Below are 23,788 nucleotides of genomic sequence, written 5' to 3' on the forward strand. Positions count from 1 at the left end.
AAACAAATCTTTAAAAAGCAATGCTTTGTGAGAATCTAGATACAACGTGTTACTTCCGAGTTATGTAGAACTACTCCTGCCTATGAAATGGCTGTGAAGTATAATGTGACTAGACAAACCACCAGGACCACTTGCGAATGCTTCTTTCTGGGTTATTAATGACAGGCACAATCTTTACGGTCATCTTAAGGATCTAGACTTGCAGTTGGGGTATCAGAGCCATCAGCACGAAGAGTAAGGTGAGAAGGCTGCAGTGCTGGGGCAGAGGCAGAGGTAGAGTCACGGCTCTTTATTATTCGGGATCTCACACAGCAGATAAGCACTACGCCAAGGAGCAACAGAAGTGAAGTTCTTACAGGGACCACATAGGCGATTTTTCCAGCCTCCTAGTTTCTGCTCATCAGTCTTTCCCTGTCTGACTGTAGAGGCAGAAAGAACCCTAGTATGCACTAATCTTGGCTATTTTTGTCGTCTTTGGCCCACATTCAAAGTGAGGAGAGGGGGAGTGTGCTTAAGATAAAATACACATTACAGTTCCTTTAACCTCTTGTTTACAGAAAAGCTATTCCTTTAAAATCTCACGTGGGATACTCCATGTTCATGTCCATAATGGACAGTACATTACTGCAAAAAATTAACGAGACACTTCAGGCTAATCACACTAATGAAGATGAGGCAGGAGGAGCTGGAGCTTGAGGCCAGCCTGGGCTACATAATTAGTTCCAGGTCAGGCTGGGCTATACAGTTACATTCTATCACAAAATTGAAAAAAAAAAAGGGCACAGAGATTAAAACATGATTTTTGCTTCATTTTTAAAAATATGTAAATATGGTTATATAAAACAATACAGGTCCTCAGAATAATTTTTTTTTGGTTGGGTTTTCTTGCCATCATAAGAATTGCTTTGAAAATAACAGGTCCACGATGTCGCACTATGTACTCACTCAGTCGGTCATTCAGTCAACACTTCTTACACACGTACAGTTGACAGCACTTTACTCCATGTGGTAAAAAGGGAAAGAAGAACAGGGAGAAGGAGAGGGTGGTGGCATGGTTAGTGGGCACAGCACAAGGGAATGGGAATGCACAATCACTGAATGTAACATTCACTGTAGTGAAAGAAACCAAACTCTTAGATATGGATCAAATGGAAGAGCAGAGGGCCTGGATCTGTGCTGTGTCCTAGGAGGAAGAGGAAAGGCCTCTTCAGCGAGAGTGTGGCCACTGTTGCCCTTTGGTTACCAAGCGGCAGGACGCTGTCTGCTGGCCATGTGCTTGCTATTTCTTCATCTAGCAGGTCCTGAATCACTAACCTTATTGCATAAGGCTCCTGCTATGGGATTATCTGAATTAGATCACCAATTCACACTTTGGGACTCATGTCTGTACATGGCAACACTAAATCTGTCACTAAATACCTGACATTTCCCATCTGCATGCAGAAGGCAAGTAGTACATGGAACTAAAATCAACCACTTACCTTAACAAATACACCAAAGTCATCATAAAGTGCATATTCACTGTAAATTCTCTGTGCAGAGCTAGGGATTAGGTTCTGGGTCTTGCACATGCTGGGCAAGTGCTCTACCACTAAGCTATGCCCTAGCTTTATAACTGCTAATATGTTTTTCTTTTAAGTAGTTAAGTTGCCCAGGTAGCCAGATTTCTGTTATTATTCTATCTCTTCTTGATTTTTGTGTTATACAACCTTTTGAATTAAGCAACTAATTAGACAAAACATTTTATAACTCAACTGGGAGGAAATAAAAAATTAAGAGGATTTCATTGTACACTGTGGTACATGAAACACTCTGATATTCTTATGTAAACCCCACTCTGCCTGGGAGCTGAGTGGGCGCCCCCAGGATCATCCAAGGCTCTCTACCACACTGTAATCTCTGCTAGTAGGTAGAAGGTGAGACTCAGTCACTCTTCTGTACAAATTAATACAAATCCAGAAAAAAATGCCCAGTCAAAGGTAATATGTCATAATAAAGTAGTGACTCCCATGAACCCAGTGGGCCAGGAACTTAAGTTTCCTACTACAGAAAAAGGTTAGAGACATTAAGCATTCAGGCCACATAAGCAATGGTACACATCACAAGCAATGCCCCAGGGCAAAGGCCGAGTCTCAGTGCTCAGTGTCCTTCCCAGAGTCTGGAAAGTAGGCTACAATGATGAGGAGGTGGGGAAGCTAGCTGTTTCTGTTTTGCTTTTGATATTTTTTTGTTTTTTTCCATATGTGATTATTAGAACAGAGAAAAACTCTTTAAAAATTTTAAAAATTCGCTTTATTTAGGGTGTGTTTCTGGGTGCATAGGTACTATGGGGAGTTGGTTCTCTCCTTCCACTATGTAGGTCCTAGAGATAAAATCCTTCAGCCAGGAGTCATGGAAGTACCTTTACCTACAGAATCCATCTCACCAACTCAGAATAGAGTAATTCTTAAAAGAAGTTGATTAGTTAAAAATACAATTTTATGTTAATTAAAATAAAGCATATATACATATTGAAACATCACATGGTACCTAATATATATGTACAAATTTATGTGTGAACTATAAAAAATAAAAACTATGGGGTAATATGTGATGTTATCATACATGGATACATCTAATGCTCAAGTTGGGATAAACGTGTCTCCTGCAACATTTATTTTATTTCACTTTTTGGTAAAAATATCCAGAATCCCTTCCTCTAGCATTTTTGGAATTATGCTAAAATTAATATTGACATCTTATTATAGCTTTCACAGAATGTGGTATATTTATTTCTCAAATGATAACCTAAGATACAGTAGCCTTTCTATGATGTAAGTAACAACAGAGGTGAGGGGAGGGAAGAGGAGGTGAGGGAGAGGTGGGAGCAGAAAAGGAGAAAGTGTTACGTAACAGCACAATTTTTCTCCTACAAATCTCTAATCACAGGGTCAGCTGCTCCGAACGGCTTCTGCCTTGCTGAATGCTTTCACCAAAGGTAACGGGTGTCTTGGGTTCACCCCCAAAGAAGGGCTGACAGCTGCACACAGCACCAGGCAGCATTACATAACAGGAGCTCAAGAGGCACCCTGAACGGAGGCTTTGGTGAGGGCGAAGTTACTCTGAATACACTCCACTGAGAGAGAGAGCCACCGGCAGGTCACATGACTGACAATCATCATGGAAACACTCCAGCTTTCCCACAGCAGACCTGACTGCATATGTGTACAAGCAGTGCCCTTCTAAGCCAGCATCTGTGTGGGAGTGAACTCCTGCTGGGGGCTGGAATCCTTTCAGGGATATTCTCTGAAGTCAAGTATGACCCTTTCTCTTTTCTTTTCTTTTTAATAATGTTACTCCACAGGCACATTTTAAAAATAATGGCGCTATTTATAACAGGAAGAGTTGGATTCTGAGACTCCTGACCTTAGAGATTCTAAACACTATGTGCCATGTTTCCCTGTCTCCCAGGAGGCTCTTCTTGACGAAGAACAGCGTTGGAGAGCAAGTCTCAGTTGGGCCTCAGCTTCCACTCCAGAGAGAGAAATCTCCCGTGTTTTATGTGCTTAAAACAGAAGAAACCCAAATAAACAGAAAGAAGGACACTGAGTGAAGGGGCAGAGTTTGCACTGCTTGCCCAGCACATGCAAGGCGCTAGGTTCTGTCTCCAGTTGTGTGTGTGGTGGGGTCTTTATAGTAACCTGGGTGCGAGGGTCACACTTGATCACACAGCACACACAGGACTCACTTCTTATAAAGCTATGTGAAAAGAACTAAAAGATATGATCTGCAGGAGAGGGGAAAGGATATGCTTGTTCATGCAAATTTTTCAATAGACTTGTTTACTTCCAAACAATAATGACAAAAAATATTTACAGAAACCGACTTAGCACTAAAATGACAATCTCACAGGCCTGTTTTGCCTAGTAAACTAGACTGCACCTCTGTAAAGATGCTTTGGAAGTCCCAGAATTTCTAGATCATGCAGGTGATTCTTGCTTACAAACTTAATAGCCATTTTAGGGGCCCATTTTCCTTGTAAAAGTCCTGCAAGACCAGGCTATAAATCACCAAAGTCCGGCAGCCTGCGCATTTGTTTGTTTGTTTAGTTCTGAATCATAAGAGGCTAAGTTGGTTTACAATGTGGCTAAGACTGGGTGTGCACATGATTTCCATCTCCTGTCAAGGTTTGATCTGCTGAGCTGTCTCAACTCCATTTTAAAGCAAAAATGCCAGTTGAAAAGTAAGGTTCATATTATTAACCCCAAAAGGTATGAAGACTGCAATCTATTCCTCACTATAGAAAATGTAGGGTACACTGTGGCATAGTGTTTTTGTTTTTTAGCATGAGCAAAATAAATGCTGGTGTTAAAAATCAGGGTGGTTTATAAAGCTGGGATGAAGTCACTTGATAGAGAGCCTGGTGCCTCTGATATGACAAATAAATATTTAAAAGATTGAATATATTAACAGATCAAAGACAAAAATTTCAAGCTCTAACATCTTTTTGTAAACAATTATTCCCATTCTAACATCAGCATGAATGATTTTCTGTCTAAACGGAATATTCTTGAGCCTTAGACAACTTTTAACTATTAGGAAGTTACCACAGAAATGCTGGCTCATCTGCCTGTGAAGTGTAACTGGGTCTCCTCACATGATTTCACTTTGCAAACCCCCTGAACTAGAATGCAAAGGGCACAACTTCAAGGCCTTATACCATGCAGTAAGTACAGGCAAGATCTGGACACAGCTCAGACCATCAGACATATCACCTTCATAAAAGAAGATTCGGGTACACTGCATAAAACATGCCACAGCAGTAATTAAAAACAAAGGTGAAAATCAACCCTGTGAAAGTGAAGGGAAGCTGTCATTCACAGCCTCTATGGTTGCAGGGCAGCAATTTTCCTTTTATCGTGGTCAGTTTATTAATGCAGGGAGGAGAAAAGACAGAGACTATGGAAAAGGCACACCATCTGCTCACTCCAGATGCAACTGCACATGCCTGCTACAGCAAAGCCTTTGACCAGAACCAAACATGTAAGATCTAATCCCCCCTGAAATCGCCAAAAAGGTATTTAGACATACTGCAACACAGATATATGCAATGCCTAACTCATGATTCGGAGACCTTTATAATACCAATCAAGACTTACCAGTGTATACACAGTAATTAAAGGGAACATTACTACAGCATCTGAGAAAAATGGGCTGGATTGTTATGAGCTTTATTCACCTCTTCCTTAAATAAAATTGGAATTTAGACATCGCTTTCCTTGAATAGCAATACCACTGCAGTCAAATCATGCAATTTTTCAAAGGCTTTGGAAGATGAGCCTTTAACACCACACCTTCCAAGTACTGAGTACTCCTTATAGGAAAAGGGTCAGAAACAAGCATTCTTACCTTGAAATTGTGAACCTTTTCATATTTTGGAATTTGTTCATTTTCTTTCAGAGTCGCTCTTCTAACAAGTGATGTCAACTGCGAATAAGCAAAGAGTTTCAGAGGTTGCCAGATTGTCACAGACGACTTTTGAGAACCCAGTTTCATTCCCAATGCTGCTATCAATAAACCTTGCTGACGGCCCTCTTGTTTTGGTTTGTGAACTGTAGCTCTGTTAGTTTTCCTCCCCGACCAAGACTCTTTGGATGGCATTTTGAAATTCAAAGGAAGGAAAAAAACAAAAACAACCTTGTAGCAAGCACCCTGCGACTGTCGGAGAACTCTACTCAGCTAACACACGAACATTGCTGCAGCCAGTTCAGAATCCTAACCTAGAGAGTCACGGCCACACCACACGCTAGAGCACGGGGAGGTGCGGGAGGGTGATGAAGCACTTCTTCACAAGGCCGATTAACACACGCAAATTCTCTCTTCCTTTTTTTAAAACAGGGCTCTATATTTAAGCTTCTGAAAACTTAAAGAGTCTGGAGAGGAAATCAGTCTGTGCTACCATACAGAACCTGCAGTATCTCTCTCTGGGAGTCCTTTAAAAAGCCAGACAACCGTGACAAACGGAACATCGCTGAAAGCTTTCTTCTCTGCTCAGTACATCAATGTCCATTCTGAATGAGAGATGCCTACATACAGCCTGCAGTCAGTCGCTAGCAACAGACACCCGGAGAACTCACTTGCAGGAGGGGGTGGGGAGGGAGGGATTTGCAGGAGGAAGCAGTAGACTGGTTGCAGTAAGAGAGGAGACAGCCAATGAAAACCCAGTAACAGTATTTAAGTACTGTGTTCCTCAACTCACTGTTTCCCCCTCCTCTCCTGCAAGATTTTTCTTGCTGGCTCAAGTAAAGAAAAAAAAAATTATGTAGGAAGGTAATGAATCATCATTAAAGGCAGAGGAAAATTGGCACACAGTACCAGGTTTTCATTTAAGATCAAAACCAACCAAGCAAAAAACTCTACTGCCAAGTAAATTGTGAAAGGCCAGCCCATGTCTTTCTTTGTGCATCACGTGAGGCATGAGCTGCTCTGAGATGAATCGAGCCTTCTTATTTGTGCATTGTGATGGCTGGCTAACTAAAATCCACTTTTATTAAAGATGGACAAAATGGCTACATATTTCGATGAGAAAGAAAGGAATTTAAGTGTTGCATTTTCACCCAGAATAGAAAGCATACATGTGGCATTGCTTATATCCTCTAGAGTAGTTTTTTCTGCACTGTGTCTATTAGGTTGTAGACCTACACAATTAATAACACCAACATGCTAGTTTTCTAGTCTCAATAGTCTGAACTCTGTTCAGAGTTTGAGATCAGAGGAAGGGAGGTAAGAATAATCCCTTAGTTGCACAGAGCCTAGGGGCAATGTGGGTGTGCTTACCAGACCCTGGTACATTTGAAAAAAGGGGTTGCTGGCTGAGACTCCAACCCAGTTCTAATCACTCAAGAGCAATGACTACAGTTCCTTAAGGAGCTATGAGAAATTCAGTCTATTGCCCCCTACAGGACATGAAATCATTATATAGCCCTGGCTATTCTAGAACTTGCTGTATAGACCAGGCTAACCTTCAGTTTACTGAGATCTGCCTGTCTCTGCCTCCCAAGTGCTGGGACGAACGGCATGCGTCATCATACCCCGGTTCAGGCTTTCCCACCTGGCTTCTTGACCATCTCCCATCTATTTCCTTGTGCTGGCTATAAAATGACTCTTACCATGAATCTGCAGTCTTATATTTAAACTAATTGGGGGCTCGAAGCTGTGGCTTTGCAGCAGAAGCCATGTGTTTGGACTGTGCAAGGACTTGGGTTTGAGCTTTAGACTCAAACCAAACCAAAGCAGAAATTCAATCAACTTACCACTAAATGCATATTATCTCAGTTTTCATAAAATATAGGAGGTATTCCATTGACAATTCTAATTTAATTAATATATGAGACATCCTTAAATTATATTAAGACATTGGAAGCAATAACTGGCGTGTGTGCACCTGTAAAGGGAAAGACCAACACTGGCTGTTGCGGTTGGTGAGGTCTAGCACCTTCCTTTTCTGAGATAATGTCGCTCACTGAATGTGGAGCTCACTGATTTGGCCAAGGAGCTTAATGAGGGCCAGGGTACTGCCTGCCTCTATCCTTTGCCCAGACACTGCCACATCGTGGTCCTATGTGGGTGCTGGGATCCAAACTCAGGTTCTCACGTTTGCACAGAAAGTACCCTGAGCCATCTCTCCAGCTCCATGGCTGAGCGCCAGTTATCTCTATTTTCTTGAGTCTACAAACAGTCACTTTAATTTTTTTATAGTAGTGGAAATGTAATCCAGGGCCTCAGGCATGCTAGTCAACCAAACTATATTCCCAGATCCTTTGTAGTAAAAGAAATTTAAGCAAATGACAAAGGGAGACAGTAACATTTACTCAAATACATGGCCCAGTTTTACAAATTCAGACTTAGATGATGGATGGATTATAAAACGACACTACTGAGAGGAGACACACTGGAAAATGCCTTCCTGCCTAACAAATGATTCTTCGGCTCAGGCATAGACTGTCCTGTGACGACAGGAAACATAAGGGCAAAAAGTCCTTGGATACGTTCAGCTGAAAGTCATGTTAACCCAGTCCTCAGTAGGCATCAGTTTAAAAAAAAAAATTAGACCCCAAAGGCAAACATAACGGTATTTAATTTTTCAACAATGTATAAAGCAAAGTTCCTAAGTTAAAGAAAACAATTACAGGTGTAATCTGAATGATGGGTTTGTTTGGTACTGTTTTTCTTAAATATTTTGGTCAAGTTCCTATTACGTTCATATCAACCCTTGTGTTTCAGCTAAAATAACTAAAATTCAACTCTGCACAAAAAGAGTATACTTGCCCAGAAAAATGAATGACCAGGTAAAGTGAATATTTTGTCTAGAGATAAAGTTTATTAAAGACTCAGCAGAGTTCCACTGTTTTTCTTATTTTTTTCTATTAATCAAGACAAGTTGAGTTAATTACAGCCTGGGTAGCAACTAGGCCTTGAAGGGGATAGAAATCAACACTACAGGATGACTGTATGCATGTATGTAAGTATGTAGTATGTATACCAAATAGCTATACCAAATAACTGCCAAAGGTTTGGCCAGTACTGACCCTGCAACACGAGAACAATCACCCTACTTTTGTGTTTATTTTGGGGACCAGTTTCAAGTGCAAACTCTGAGACTCTGAACCACTATAAATGTTCTGATGTTGTAGACAAGCGTCTATCATTACGACTACATGTATCTGGCCATCTCTATCTTGCTAAATAACAGTTAATGTGTTGTTAATCAGGCTATACTTTGTCAGTGAGTACTTATGCACCAGGCACTCTGCCGACATATCTAATCTCATGAATCCACAGATAAGCCTTGTAAAGCATACATGTATTATCCTTATTTTGTATTTCAGAGAACTGAAACCCACAGAAACTAAATCCCCAAAGTTGAATAGACAGGTGGAAGTAGAACTGAGATCCTAACCAGTAAAGTATAACCACACAGTTGAGAAAATAAGAGGAACTTATTTTCTGAGAGGGTTATTTCTCCTCTCCTGGTGGTTCATCTGCCTCCACTTTCAAAGGCTTGTAACAGACTATGAGAGAGAGAGAGAGAGAGAGAGAGACAGAGAGAGAGAGAGAGAGAGAGAGAGAGAGAGAGAGCACAAGCACTGAAGAAAAGGAAGAGGAACTGAATGGTTCCTCAAGTTCAACTCTCAGTCCATGGAGTAGCAGATGCTCCTCAAAGCTCACCCCAAACACGCTTTTTTCCAGGAAGCTTTGGAAAACTTAAATGTATAAGGTTTGACCTTACTCATCTGTAAATCTAGGAGTCCTTCACTTGTTTATTAATTGTAAGATATCACAGTCACCCGTGAACTATAGTAACAACCAGCCTGGCAAAGACAGGCCCATGATTTCAGCAGTAGCATGAAGGGTATGGGGCAAACCAACTGCTTCTGGCTGAATTTAAATGAGATAACCTGGGAGAAGAATTTGTCATTATTTTGAGCCAATAAGTAACTAATAAGTGGGAAGTTTGCCCTTCTTTCCCTTGTATTCAAGGGTTTATATTTCTGAGATTAGGGCTAGTATTCTATGTGACTATGGATGAATTAAAAACCCAAGGCCAAAGGCTGGAGAGATGACATGAGGTGCTTTGGGGATAGAATTCTAATTTAACATGTATGTCAGACCCATGGTGTATATAGCTGAGTGCTGGGATTAAAGGCATGCACCACTACTGCCCAGCTCTCACAGTATCTGTTTTTAACACAAATTCTTAAAAGGTTAGTACTAATCCTAGATCATTTATCTTAAGCACATTATGTCACTAGGCATTTAGTACTGCTATATGTAGACTGAGTTATTAGATTCAATGTTGAACCAAAATTTCTAACTGGACTTTAAGTCAAACATTAGAGACTTCTAGATTAGGATTTCTAAATTCCTTAAGTCATGTTCATATTAATAAATATTTATGTTTCATAGGAAACCTCCATCTGTTGGGTTGCTAAATGTTTCAGAAACTGCAAGAATCAGATTATAACTTCTGACTCGTTCTTCATCACAGTTCCTATTGCTACTCCAATTACTAATATTGATCAAAACCATACTATCTAAACAGATAAGGTACCTTATGCTTCATGTTTAAATAATGCTGGGTCAGTTAGGAAGCATGTCAGAGTAGAGATGGTATGGGACAGTGGTGACACTAGTATAGTGCATTTCATCTGGCAATGGTAACAGAGGTCTGAAGGCACAGGACTTCACTTCCTTAAACACCAGTACACAAAGAAGGGTCCTCAGGAACATGGTTCAGACATGACCATTGTCCACTTCACACCTGCTGTAAACTACTCTGTGCAGTGACTCTACTATGCTGCATGCTTAAAGCAAGATGATAATATTTAAGAAATACAGCTAGATGTGGGGAGACCCAGATCACTGTGGGTGGTGACATCCCTGAGGATGGTCCTGGATGGTATAAGAAAGTGGAATAGGCACGATTAATATATGCGACCTCCTGAAACTGAGAAACTTCTGTAAAACAAAGGACACAGTCAACAAGACAAAAGAACAGATTACAGATCTTCACCAACCCCACATCGGACAGAGAACTTATCTCCAAAAAATATAAAGAACTCAAGAAATTGGTCATCAAAAGAACAAATACTCAAATTTTTTAAAAAAGGAGGGGGGAGTACAGACCTAAACAGAGAACTCTAAACACAGGAATCTCCAAAGGCTGAAAGACACTTAAGGAAATGCTCAACAGCCTTAGCCATGAGAAAAATGCAAATAAAAACAACTCTGAGATTCCATCTTACACTTGTAAGAATGGCCAAGATAAAAAACAATGATAATAGCTTATGCTGGAGAGGATGTGAGGTAAGAGGAACACGCCATTGCTGGTGGGAGTGCAAACTAGTAGGGCTGCTTTGGAAATCAGATTTCTCAGAAAATTAGAAAACAACCTACCTCAAGATCCACCAATACCACTGTTGGGTATATAACCAAAAGATGCTCAATCATACCACAAGGACATACGCTCAACGATATGCTCACAGCAGCGTTGTTTGTAATAGCAAAAACCTGGAAACAAGCTAGATGCCCCTCGACTGAAGAATGGATAAGGAAATGTGGTTTATTTACACAATGGAGTACTGCACAGTGGGAAAAAACCAGTGACATCTTGAAATTTGCAAGCAAATGGATAGATTTAGAAAAAAACCATATTGAGTGAGGCAACCTAGAATCAGAAAGACAAATATAATATGTATTCACTCATAAGTGGCTTTTAAACATAAAGCAAAGAAAAACGAGCCTTCAACTCACAATCCCAGAGAACCTAGATGACAAAGAGGACCCTAAGAGAGACATATGTGGATCTATATAGGCATGAGAAAAAGACAAGATCTCCTGAGTAAATTGGGAGTGTGAGTGTCACGGGAGATGATAGAAATGGAGAGGAGAGGAAGAGAGGGTAGTGTAGAAAAATGTATAGCTCAAAAAACAATAATAAAAAAAACAATAACCCTACTATCAGATTGGGATGAATTGAGATTCCCGAAGGCTAAGGTAAAGGACTTGTTGAAGGTCATATAACTGATAAACAATACCAAACATGCTCCTTGAAAACAAGCCAACTGTGTTGAGTATCTTACAGAGGATACATCACTATCAGACGTACTGTGTAGAAGTGGTAGCTTTCTTACAATCATCAGCTTGAGAACTGCAACCCTAGCACACTGGAGAGCTCTGTGAAAGGGTGTTCACAAACTGAGTTAACCCTTCAAAAAGCTCCATTCTGTCCCAAACTTGGACATGCAAGTTTGTTGGCGACTGAGGTAGACCAAGGCAGGGCTAAGAAAAGAAGTTAAAACTCAGCATGATGTCATACATTCACAATTTCAGAACTTGAAAAGTAGAAGTAGAAGGGTCAGGACTGTAAGGCCAGGCTAAGCCACATGAAACATTATCTTTGTTTCTTTGTTGTTTGCTTGTATATATGCCTGTGCACCGCACCCATGAAGTATCCATGGAAGCAAAAAGACAACACTGAATCCTTTGCGACTGGAGTTACAAATGTTTGTGAGCCATTATGTGGGTGCTGGGAATCAAACCCAGGTCTGGGAGAGCAGCCACTGCTCTTAACTACTGAGCTATCTCTCCAGCCATATGCATGTTGAAGAAAACGAGCAGATTAAATAGATATAAGAAAAGGGAATGACAAGGTGTGGGTCAAAAGAATGTGGAGGCAGGAAGGAAGGAAGAAAGGAAGGAAGGAAGGAAGGAAGGAAGGAAAGATAAATCAAGCATGATTTTTAAAGATTGCTATATGGCATTCCTCTAGTGTCAATTTTATTATTTAAGATTAAGTTTATATACAGTCAGTCTATTGATTTCTAAGGAGATACAGATAAAATGGCACAAACTTTTTATGCAAAGAAAAAACATTTGCAAAGCTACTATAAGAAGACTAGGAAATACGCGCAGCTGTATTATAGAGGTATCCAAAGATTCTAGCAGTAAAAATAACTCTTGGCATGGCATCAATTATATTTTAATGTCAAATACACATAGCCTGATAATCCCAAAGAAATCTTTCAAAATTGAAATTTCAATGTAAAAGAAAACCCTAAAAATCAAATTAATGACAACATGTAAGATACTGCATTTATTCTAAACTTTCTTAGAAATAGTAATATACATATATTCTATATATGTACACATATATAGATTGTGTAATATGTGTCAGTGGGTGTGTGTGGAAAGGAAAGAGAACACTTGTGAGAGAGGTATGATTTAGCTTCCTGAGGTTTGTGCACACCCATGCCATCAGAGGCATCTTCGTATGAGAGGGGTGACGCTCAGATACCTGACCCAAAGCTCAGGACATTCTGCTTAGATTATGTTCTGGCTCACAGCATGGTTTCTGAAATGCAAATTACGTGGTTTGTTTGTCATTTTTTATTATAATGTTTATAAGAAATATTTCCTACAGCATGCTTTCCAAAAGATTTAAATTAAATTAGTAATTTAATTAGTACGAAATTATAAAAACTACTGAATGCAGCCATTGGTGCAGGATTTGTAGAGACACACATATATTTATTACTTGGAACAAGAAACCATTCAAATTCAGTTCCAAGAGAAATAGCGGTTACTAATAAACTGGGCCACTGTCCAGTCTGGATTGCTAAATCATCTACTGTGGAGAGGAGCGTCTGGCTCCCTTACACACTGCATCTTCATCAGTTTATTATTACAATGCTTCAATTTTCTTATTTGCAATTAATTTCAAGCTTAGGAAACAAGTGAATAGTAGATGAGAAAAATATCATAGCTATCACTTGGAAGGAAAGCTGACCATCACAATAGATTACCAGGTTTTCTAGGGACAAGAACTGGCTTTTCTGCGGCAACCATGTTCATGCTATGAACCCAGAACATTTACATGTTCACGTCCATAAAAACATATAGCAAAGCCTGTACAAAACCCATACGACAGACTGTATACATGCTCATGGCTATAGCACGTGTAGTAGATTATTTACAGAAGCTTGGGTACAGAAAGAACTGACTCCTAAGGCCCACAACACACACACCTCTGGAGCTCTTACTCCTTAATTCTGAAACAGAGAGTGATCACCATGCCAAACTTTACCAAGGGGAGTTGCATGAGACATTTTTTCCAAAACCATTCTTAACAACGGCAGGCGACTCAAGCACTGCTAGGAGCTGCGTAAGTCACCATTCAAGGCCTAAGTAAAAGGACATAGCTTTAAAAAGTCTCATTTTTTAAAATTTATTTGAGCACTGAACCCTTCTGTGTATTTTTATTGAAATTCTGTGCAATTCATCTTTTATAGAAAACCCTTATCTCATATGAAGAAACCCGAGTCCAGATAAGTGTGGTGAGAGCTACAGAGTTAGGCAATTAGTCAGCAGATAACGAACAACTCTCAGCAGTATCCAGGAATTGTTCTAGCACTATATTCTCTCTTTCCTACAACACATAATTAAATGGTCTACTCCAAAACTCTTGTGTTGAAGATGAAAGATGTCCTCAGGGAAACCACATAAATGCATGTCTACAGTGGAAGCAGCACCCAGCTCTGAATTTCAACACTAGATCCTGCCCAAGTACTACCCAATTTCTGCAAGACAAACACTTTTGCCTCTTATGTAAGAAGTACGGACAAAGAGGGAATTTAACTGTTAAGGATCCATTAAAAAGTTTACTAAACCACTTTTGTATCAATAGGTATTTTTGAATCAATTAAGCATGACTACTTTTACTTACAAATGTCATCCACTGTGACAGGGAGTCAGTGTTTCAAGCTGCTGAACAGGTCATCATCCCTGTCTTGTTGGATGACACCTGTAAATAAAATAAATCTATTTTTGAGTGAGATTTCTAAGTTAACTCTATTTAAGATGCATGCAGTTTTAGCAAAGAGTAACTTTTAAATGGCCCTTAACGATGTACTACTGGAGAGAGATAATTCCCAATGCTAACTACATTCCATAGTTTTCACTGGCCCCTTAACACAACAGAGTCCTGGGAGTTTACTGTATTGTCAGAACACAATCAAAATAGTGGGAATCGTGTAGCTGGTATTCATTTCAGCTTCCTGACTCTGTGATTATTATTTCTCCTTTATACTAGGGACAAGCTAGGCCCTGTCAAGTTAAATAACGATTCTAATGCTAAATAAAATTCATTAAGAGTCACTATTTTAATCCCTAGGATTGAAAAATCATATATATATATAAACATAAACACACACACACACACACACATTAGCAAAGATCACCATTAGGCTGATCAAGTTTAAAAGACTTAAGTTATTTAAACAACGTAAGTTTACATCTCCATAAATTGTTACAATGCCACCTGTTCCTGGAAATATTACAGGTGGAAAATAAGAAAAGTGAAAAAAAATGGGAATGAGACAGAAAAGAACATTCTTCTGTATAGCACACATCTATGATTGTAAATTTTGGCAACTTCCAAACAAGATTTGCATCTTTTAGCAAATATAAATATATGAAAGATCATATTTGAAGCAAAAATTCAAGAGCCAATGATTTAAAATGCTGGTTTAAAATGTAGTTACTAAACACCAATGGAGCTAAGATCTGCCAGAAACCAAAACTTGGGCTGGTCAATAAACACTAACTTCCCATCTTTTACCCATCCACAGCAAACTAATCTTACACTGCTTTATGCTGAGGCCATAGACAAAGACCACACTGCAGGTCTTTACTGCCAGCTGAGCACTGCTGAATGCTTTACACACGCTATCCCACACCCACAACTTGGCTGTTCTCATACATTTACCACTAAGGCAAGCTACAGAGGGACCAGCTCACAGAGCTGGGCGCTAAACCTATCTGCACACCTGTAGCCACCAGAGACTCCTGAAAAACCAAATGAAGAAGCATACTGCAACCATACGGAAAATGGCCTTTAATTCAGTTCCACATAACATCTAACAACAGAACAGTCTCTTTTCTTAATAAAGTATGAATGGCAACACGGGTAAACAATCTCAACATCAAAGGATGAAAACTTTTCATGTTATTCTGAAACATATCATAACTAAAATATGACAATTGAAAATTTAAACTGTGTTTTACAATTAAAGAAAAGTAAATCCTTCTAAATACTAAGGGATAAATCCTCCTAACTCAAGGTTGGCTGATTTGCATAACAGTGAGTTATCAATCAACAGAATTAAACTATGCATACTAAAATAAATAAAATTGTTAAAAACATAACTATTTTATAAACTACCTTTAAAGAAAACAAAAGGTTCTGATGTAACCTCTCAGTTCTTTACACGGTGGTAGCTATCTTCTTGGTCACAAGCTATGCTTCTGACCATAGCCCCTTAGCTTTTAGTTACTAGGCCATTTTCCAATGTATTTTAAAGCTGACGATGAACTTTTTTTTTTAAAGGAACACAATCAGAAACAAAAATATACCTGGCATATTTTAATCAAACAAGTAAGATATGCAAAGCTCATCCCCACATCCCAGACATTAAGAAAATCGCATTTCCTTCTGAAAGCACTGTGAGAACGGGAGACTTTCAGGCAGAGGGGTGCTCTGCCAAGGACCGCCCCCCCAAAGACAGCGTGGTTGAGAATAGCTTACCCTTTTCTCTGACACCCCATCCTGGCCTGTCGCCTCTTTCTCATCGTGTGTCTCTTTCAGGACTGCCATGTGCTGTTTGTATGCTGGCTCTCTGTTTAAGGTTGTGTATCCTATGTGCTCATAAATTGGGTTTATCGTCATCTTGGCAATGTACTCTGCTGCCTTGGTTTCAATATAGAGAGTAATCAAGCCATCAGTCACCAGATCGTGGATGGACTCAAAGCGTTTCTCCCCAACAAAGTGCTTTCCATCGTAGTAGAGCCTGAAGTTTCTGGTTTGACTTCCAAATCTGCCTCAATGAAATGGGAAAGATGCTTTTAAGAAAAGTGAACAAGTGAATTTTTTTCTAAAGACGAAACAAATACACAAATACTCCAACTGATATACATTGCTTTTGCTTGTATATTACTCTGTTTAGAACAGCTGTGACTAATGTCTATTAGTCACTTAGAATACATAAGATTCAACTTTTAAACACAGCAATGTACTTGAAATAACTAGGGTTTTTAGCATGGTGATCCTAGAAAGAATGTACCTTTTATTTACTTATGTATTGTTTAAAATCAATTTATCACACTTGTAATAAAGCAAGGAAAATAAATTTATAGCCTAAGAATTCACATTCAATATGCAATTGGTCAACTATAATATATAAAACTTCTTCAAATTTAATAATGAAAATATTCAAAGTGGTTAGGCCAGTATTTGTGTCTTTCAACAAGGAAGTCCCATTTACTGCTCACTCAAGTGGGATGCTGATGCCAACAATCATTTACACTTGTGCTGCCTCCAGAACTGACCCAAGCAGCAGACACAGTTGGGCAATTCTGGCCAGAGGGCAAGGACTTATTCTTACCTTTAAACCTGTCTTCTGGTTAGGTATAGGCAAGAAACACTTGCAAAAACAGTGCATGTTAAGTCCCATGCCATCAGACTATAGAAATCTGTTGTCGGTTTCGATAATATGCCTTAATAACTGGAGAAGGATGGCTTCCCATCATAGTAATTTCAGTATTTTGATTCCTGCAGGAAACCTCAGAATTGGCTCCAAGTTGGCATGACTGACAGTGTCCTGGCCAGGAGATACAGGCAGCTCAGTAGACGCCAACACCAAAGTGGGGAGAGCTGCCAGTTTCAGAGTGAACGCCAATGAAACTAAGCAAACCAGAAAGGATCTTCTTAATTTGGTTATAATCTCTCTCTCTCTCTCTCTCTCTCTCTCTCTCTCTCTCTCTCTCTCTCTCTCTCTCTCACACACACACACACACACACATTAGAAATAAATTTTAAAACTGCAGAGATTTTGCCTTGAAAAGGCCACCATGAAGCTGCAAATTCAGTACGCAACATAATTCTGGCACAGATAATATTCAAATGTGTAGGAGCTACACAATTATTCTTGTTTATTTTATTTGGTGACATGGTCTCACTGTGTAGCCCTGGCTGGCCTGAAACTCACAGAGATCCGCCTGCCTCTGCCTCCTGAGTGCTGGGATTAAAGGCATGCAGCCACTACATCTTGCTAGGAATTAAACACTTTTAAATAATGGGTCCAGAATATTGTTGTTTTTTGTATTTAGACTTTACTAATACTCAATCCAGAATCGAACATAATATCAATGTTGACCTTTTAACATATAATTATCCATCTTTTGTTCCTTCTAAAGCAATCAAGTTTTTAGTCATACTTAAGTAAATGAGCTCTATAATTAAACTTTCTTCTAAACTTAAACATTTCTCCCAAGCAAATTTTCATTCTATAGGTCTCAAAAGCTAGAAAGATAAAATGTCTATGCCAAAATAATATGTATTATTAGAAAAAGAGAGACACACATGAGAGAGTGGGAAGAGAGAGAGAGAAGGCAGGGAGAAGGAGGGACAGGGAGGGAGAGAAAGAGAGAGAGTTTAAAAACTGTCTAAGCTCCTTTCCAAGGTGGTGATGGCCCTCTAACTGAAGACAGACTGGGCGCTAGTGTCAGTCACCTGTCATACAAGTGTCTTCTGAAGTCTGAGCAGTAAGCAGGGGAGGCAGGGGAGGGAAGGAGCACTGGAACTGGTCCCAAAAGGGTTAGGTATGGCTTGACTAGAGAAGGGAAGTCTAAGTTTGGACTTCTGCTTTACCCTTTAACCCCAAGAGGTCTCCTCCATGATTCCAGCTCCTCTTCTGTCTGCTAGCCTTGAGGGAGCTATGAGATTACTGAAGGAGCTCTTGGTCATAAGGTACCTGATTAAACTTAGTCTCAAAGGACATGGAAGCAATGCCCAGACTGGAACTTTGCTTAAGTTTTTCTTTAGAAAAATCATATCATTTTACTAAAGGAATGGCAGGTTTTCCTTTAGTTGCCAAAAGCAACTCTCATTTACTTAGGGCACTACCTAAGGGACAGTCTAACAGTGTGGACTATCAGACACTGTGCTTTACTTTGATTATTTTGTACTTTGTTGTGGAATTTGCGGGATCAGAAGTAGAGATCAAGCAGAATATTCTTGAGAATGGAGGGGAATGACTGTAAGAAAAACAAGAAGAGGAAGACACCAGGTCTGAGGATGAAGGGCCCCTTCCTTGTAACTGCGCTCTGCTGGTATGTTCTTTATTCAACAACCAGTCAAGAAATGCTCAGACACTCCCAGTATTAGGATGTTCATGATGTCCTGTGTACATAGCAAACACAATGGGACAGAGATAATCATAAAAACAGATCAAAGAAAGATATGAAGTGCTGAATTTCAAAAATCTCAAGTTAAGACTGCTTAGAATATGTTTTACATCTGTTTATGTGTGAACACACACATGTGCATGCCCAAGCACACACAGGTCAAAATCCTAGGAATTGGTTTTCTCCTTAGACCATTTGGGTTAGGAACTGAACTCAGAACATCAGACTTGGTAGCAAGCACCTTTATTGTCTGACTAATTTGTGGACTGCTATTCCACTATTTCTTTAGACAATTCACTCTTCCCATTTTCTGAAATAACCACCCACCTCTGCCTGGACTAAGGCTGAGTACACATTCCGGGACTGGAGCAGCCCAGCTCTGCAGAGACAGCTGAGCAGGAAAGAATGAGGGCAATATGCTCTGTGCTGTGACTGCTGTATGGAATCACTACTTCCCACGATTATTCTCTCCTGTGGCTCTAGCTGGGTTTTCCTGGTTAAAATAACTATTTATTTCTGTGCCCACCTAGTTGCATTAGATGTATTTCAAATTTTGTAATTCCACCATTTAGCTTTAAATTTATGAACTCCTTTCCAACTTTTTTCTTGTGGGTGAATAATATTCCTAAAAAATTCAGTCTAGATACATAAAATGATGAAAATATGTAAAACCGTTACTTTCTATAAAACCAAAATTTAATTTGATTTGAGGCCAAAGTTATTTTGAAGTATCTCTTCAAAGGACTCAAAGATAAGTCTCCTGCTTACAAACAGAAAATAAAGTATACACAAGACTATGTCTGCTAATACTGAGACAGAGGAGGAGTTTCTAGCAACAAATACACAAAAATGTTTTCACCATAAACACAATTTGTAATATTTACCAGAACCAAAGCATCCAACTCAATGCAGTAACACGTAGGAACACTGCAGAAGCACACACAGTCACAAACAAGCCTCCGGGAGACAGCTGGGAACAGAAGTGAGCGATGAAGCATTCTATGATCTAGGCTCTGCTGAGGGACTTTACACCACCCCCTCTAAGACATGTATGACCTTTGCCTACCTTGTTACATGTTTTTTGATGATAAAAATTGGGGAAATTACTAAAATGAGTAAACTTATTCCTGTATTTCTCCTCCCATTGCTTAACTAATTTCCAAAAATGGCACCAGACAGCTCTGGAAGGTCACAACCCCCGCAGGACACTGCACTCCTAATCCTGTCCCTGCCAGACCTAAGTTCTGCTCACTGGTGAGGACGAAACAGACTGGTGAGCACAGGCAGAGCAGAAAGCCGAGGTGCCATCTTGAATATAGGACACTGAAACCATCCCTTTACCAGGTCCTCAGGAAGCGCCTCTCCTGACAGGAGACCTGAAGACTTCTCTGGGGAACCCCATCAGCTCTACAATAAAGAGCACCATCCTGTAACTGTCAGGCTCCCCTGAGCTCTCAGAACTGCACTTGAGCCCAAGTGCCAAATGCACTTAAATATGGCAACCAGCCAGCAACCACCCAGTGTCTGAGAAAAATGTTCCCGAAAGAAAAAGACTAAGATAAACAGACAGAATCTGGTCAAGTTGGAGGAAACAAATCATTCACAGGGAAAATATTTATTTTAAAAAATATTTATTTTTAAAGTATTATAGGATCTCTTATTTCCATTCTTACATAGAAGTTAGTCAAAACGATCAGCATGCTACAAAGGAGACACACTGTAAATACAGAGAATTTAGGAACTGGGGTTTGAACCCAGGACTGTGTGATTAAGAGTTATGTTCTGAGTCACTGACCACCTATCCTGATTTAGAATCACAGGCTGAATCAGTCATCAAAAGCCCTATCAAAAATCTATGTGTCTTTTTGAGTAACTCAGCAAAGGATTCACAAATCTCTGTTTACTAGAGAGATTTTTAAGAGAAGAGTAATGATCTGAGTGAAAAATGGCTCTTTGTTTTCATATTATGCAGAGAACTGCATCCTAAAGAGGTATTGGGAATCTGATGGTTCACGATCCAGTGCATCTGAACAAATCCCAGGTACGCATCTTGTAGAAGCCTAAGAAGTCAAGATGAGTAAGGCATCCTCCCTGCCCTGGAGGACCTCATTTCATTTTTAAACACAGCGGGGCACATAAATAGCCATTCTCTGTAGGTGTACCTTCTGCTTAGCTGTATTTAAAGATCATGTAAGGATCTTTTTAGAAAATTCAACTTAATAACAATATGGAAAAATCACCAGATGTAAACATGAAACAGTGTCTCAACTGTAACTTTGCCCACTGGGCACCATTCCTAAAAAGCCCCCACACCTGAGTCAGAAGATTTTTAAGTGAACCTAAGATCCCAGCAGAAAACAGATGTTGGAATTTCTAACAAAAATTCTGAAGTCTTAGCAGGCAGTGCCAATCTATAGAATTCACAAAATAATCACAAATGAAAGCAGAAGCAAAGGCTAACCACAAGTACCTAAAACCACAGCAAATAGGGCAGGACAGATGCTCAGATTGCAAGAACCACAGGCAGCAGGAGATAGCATGGGATATTCACAGAGCAGCTACTCTACTAGAGTCAAAGATTACAGGATACATAGGAGGGGAGTTAAGTTATCCTAAAGGATAAGGGCACTATATCAAACACCTATTTGTGAACTTCAGAAAGTAATTTAAAAGCTTTAATATTCCAAGCAAAGTCCAGATGAGCTCCATTAAGGGGTAAAGGAAGCCTTTCAGTTCGTCTGCAATAAGCGCTGCTCCAAGTTGGCAGAGCTCTGCAATGCCTGTGGCTTCTGGGTGGGTGGGAGGAGAAGAATGAAACATGCATTCATTTGGGCTTTTCCAGAGCTTCCTGAGAGCTTAGTTTTCTCTTGACTGACTCAGAATGCTAATGGAGTCAGCATTGTTTGAATGTGTGGGGGGCCAGGGAAGCCACAGAGGGCAAGGACAAGTTAAGAGTCCTGTGATGCCACCCACCAAGTCCAGTGCAGTTCAATGTGAGTGGGGAAGGCTACTCAAACACGGCTTCTCCCTTATCAAGTGGAAAAGGGCAAGCTTGTCAAGTGTGTATGCAACATTCCGCTACTCAGGGAGATATACAAGGGACTTGTTTCTGCTGACTCATTTTGGGAACTGGCATAGAGCTGAATAATATCCACAGGAAACTGGTTCTAGGACCCCCATGGAGACCAAATGTTGCAGATCTCAGGTCCCTTCAATAAAATGGCCAAATAGTCCCATAAAACATATATCCTCCATATACTTTAACTATCTCCAGCTACTTCAACACCCAATACAATGCAAACTTTGTACACATCATATAACTATATTCTTCTGGGCATGATGACAAGAAAAAAACACCTGTATGTCTTCAGTGCCTGTATGCTGGAGAGGATGTGGGGTAAAGGGAATACTTCTCCATTGCTGGTGGGAGTGCAAACCGGTACAGTCCCTTTGGATATCAGTATGTCAATTTCTAAAAAAATTAGGAAACAACCTACCTCAAGACCCAGCAATACCACTTTTGGGTATATAACCAAAGGATGCTCAATCATATCACAAGGACATGTGTTCAACTATGTTCATAGCAGCATTGTTTGTCATAGCTAGAACCTGGAAACAACCTAAATGCCCCTCAAACGAAGAATGAATAAGGAAAATGTGGTACATTTACACAATGGAGTACTGCACAGCAGAAAAAAATAATGGCATCTTGAAATTTGCAGTCAAATGGATGGATTTAAAAAACATGATATTGAGTGAGGTAACCCAGACCCAGAAAGACAAATATAGTATGTATTCACTCTTAAGTGGTTTTTAGACATAAAGCAAAGAAAAACCAGTCTAAAATTCACAATCCCAGAGAACCTATGGGACCACAACAATGAGGACCCTAAGAGAGACATACATGGATCTAATCTACATGGGATATAGAAAAAGAAAAAGATCTCTTGAGCAAATTGGGAGCATGGGGACCATGGGAAAGGGTAGAAGGGGAGGGGAGAGAGCAGAGAAAAATATATAGCTCAATAAAAATAAAAAAAATTAAAAAACAGAATATATGTAAAAACAGAAAAGAAAAAAAAGAAAAATTACATACACCAATCCCAGAAAAAAAAAGTCAATTTCAGAGTCTCTCAGAATGTCTAGAAAAGCTGGTTGCTAAAAGATCTCTGGTATGCAACCAGGATACAGAGAGCGAGAGAAATGGCTATTTCTGAAAATATATACAAGTGGAGGTGGGGAAGACAACAGACCTGCCCAAAACAACAAACAGAAGACAACTAAAGTCAAGAGACCAAAGCACATAAAAATACGGCTGCAGAAGCACAGCCCAATCAACGAACAAACCTCCTGGGTCTCAGCCCAAAGAAGCAGGTGCTCATGAATCACCTGATGGAGAATTCCAACAAATACTAAAGGATTTTACGGAAGAAAAGATAAGGTGATGGGTACAGAGAGGAAAAAAACAGTCATTCAGTGGGTACATAGTTCCAGTTGCATAGATGAAAGTTCCAGAGCCCTGCTATGCAGCAATGACATTTATTAACAATCATACTTCTACTTCAATTATTAAGAGATTAAAAATAGGTTGTATCAGAGTAGTTCAGAAAACCTGGATATAGATTAAAAAAAATAAAAGGCAATCATTAAGACAAATTAAAACCTTCCTTTCCTTGGTATAACCACATCTCTTGATGTAAGACAAGAGAAGTTTTTATCCTTAACTCACATACTAAACATGTGGGTACTGAAAAAATGTTTCCTCTGTACAGCAGAGATTCAGAGGTTTGTGAAATCTGATCAACTCTACTTTAATTACACACACACACACACACACACACACACACACACACACACACACACACAGACATTTTATATGCTGAATTCTAAAACACATTTGTCACAAGCCTTTGGGGTAAGGGACACTCAGTCTTTGCAAACATTTTTAAAGCTATGGTACTGACTGCATTTTAAAATTAATTATAGTAGCCTTTTATCACATGAGTTT

The 23,788-nt window shown here is 39.6% G+C and overlaps 1 protein-coding gene across 3 annotated transcripts in view; it reads right to left on the reverse strand.

The window, feature by feature from the left end:
* Chn1 (chimerin 1) overlaps positions 1-23,788 on the reverse strand; it is a 129,430-nt gene that overhangs the window by 34,145 nt on the left and 71,497 nt on the right. Inside the window, exons 6-7 of one of the 3 annotated variants that reach the window (XM_085680944.2) lie at positions 16,124-16,412; positions 5,389-5,466 (exon numbers count right to left, since the gene is read on the reverse strand). In XM_085680944.2, coding sequence (XP_085537070.1) covers positions 5,389-5,466; positions 16,124-16,412 — 367 coding nt within the window. Of the gene's footprint in view, positions 1-5,388; positions 5,467-5,676; positions 6,102-14,263; positions 14,288-16,123; positions 16,413-23,788 lie in introns of those variants that run through there. The other 2 variants (XM_048425887.2, XM_048425888.3) reach the window with 2 other exon arrangements.

The sequence above is a fragment of the Myodes glareolus genome, chromosome 21 (assembly GCF_982192425.1).
Source record: "Myodes glareolus chromosome 21, mMyoGla1.1, whole genome shotgun sequence".
NCBI lineage: Eukaryota > Metazoa > Chordata > Mammalia > Rodentia > Cricetidae > Myodes > Myodes glareolus.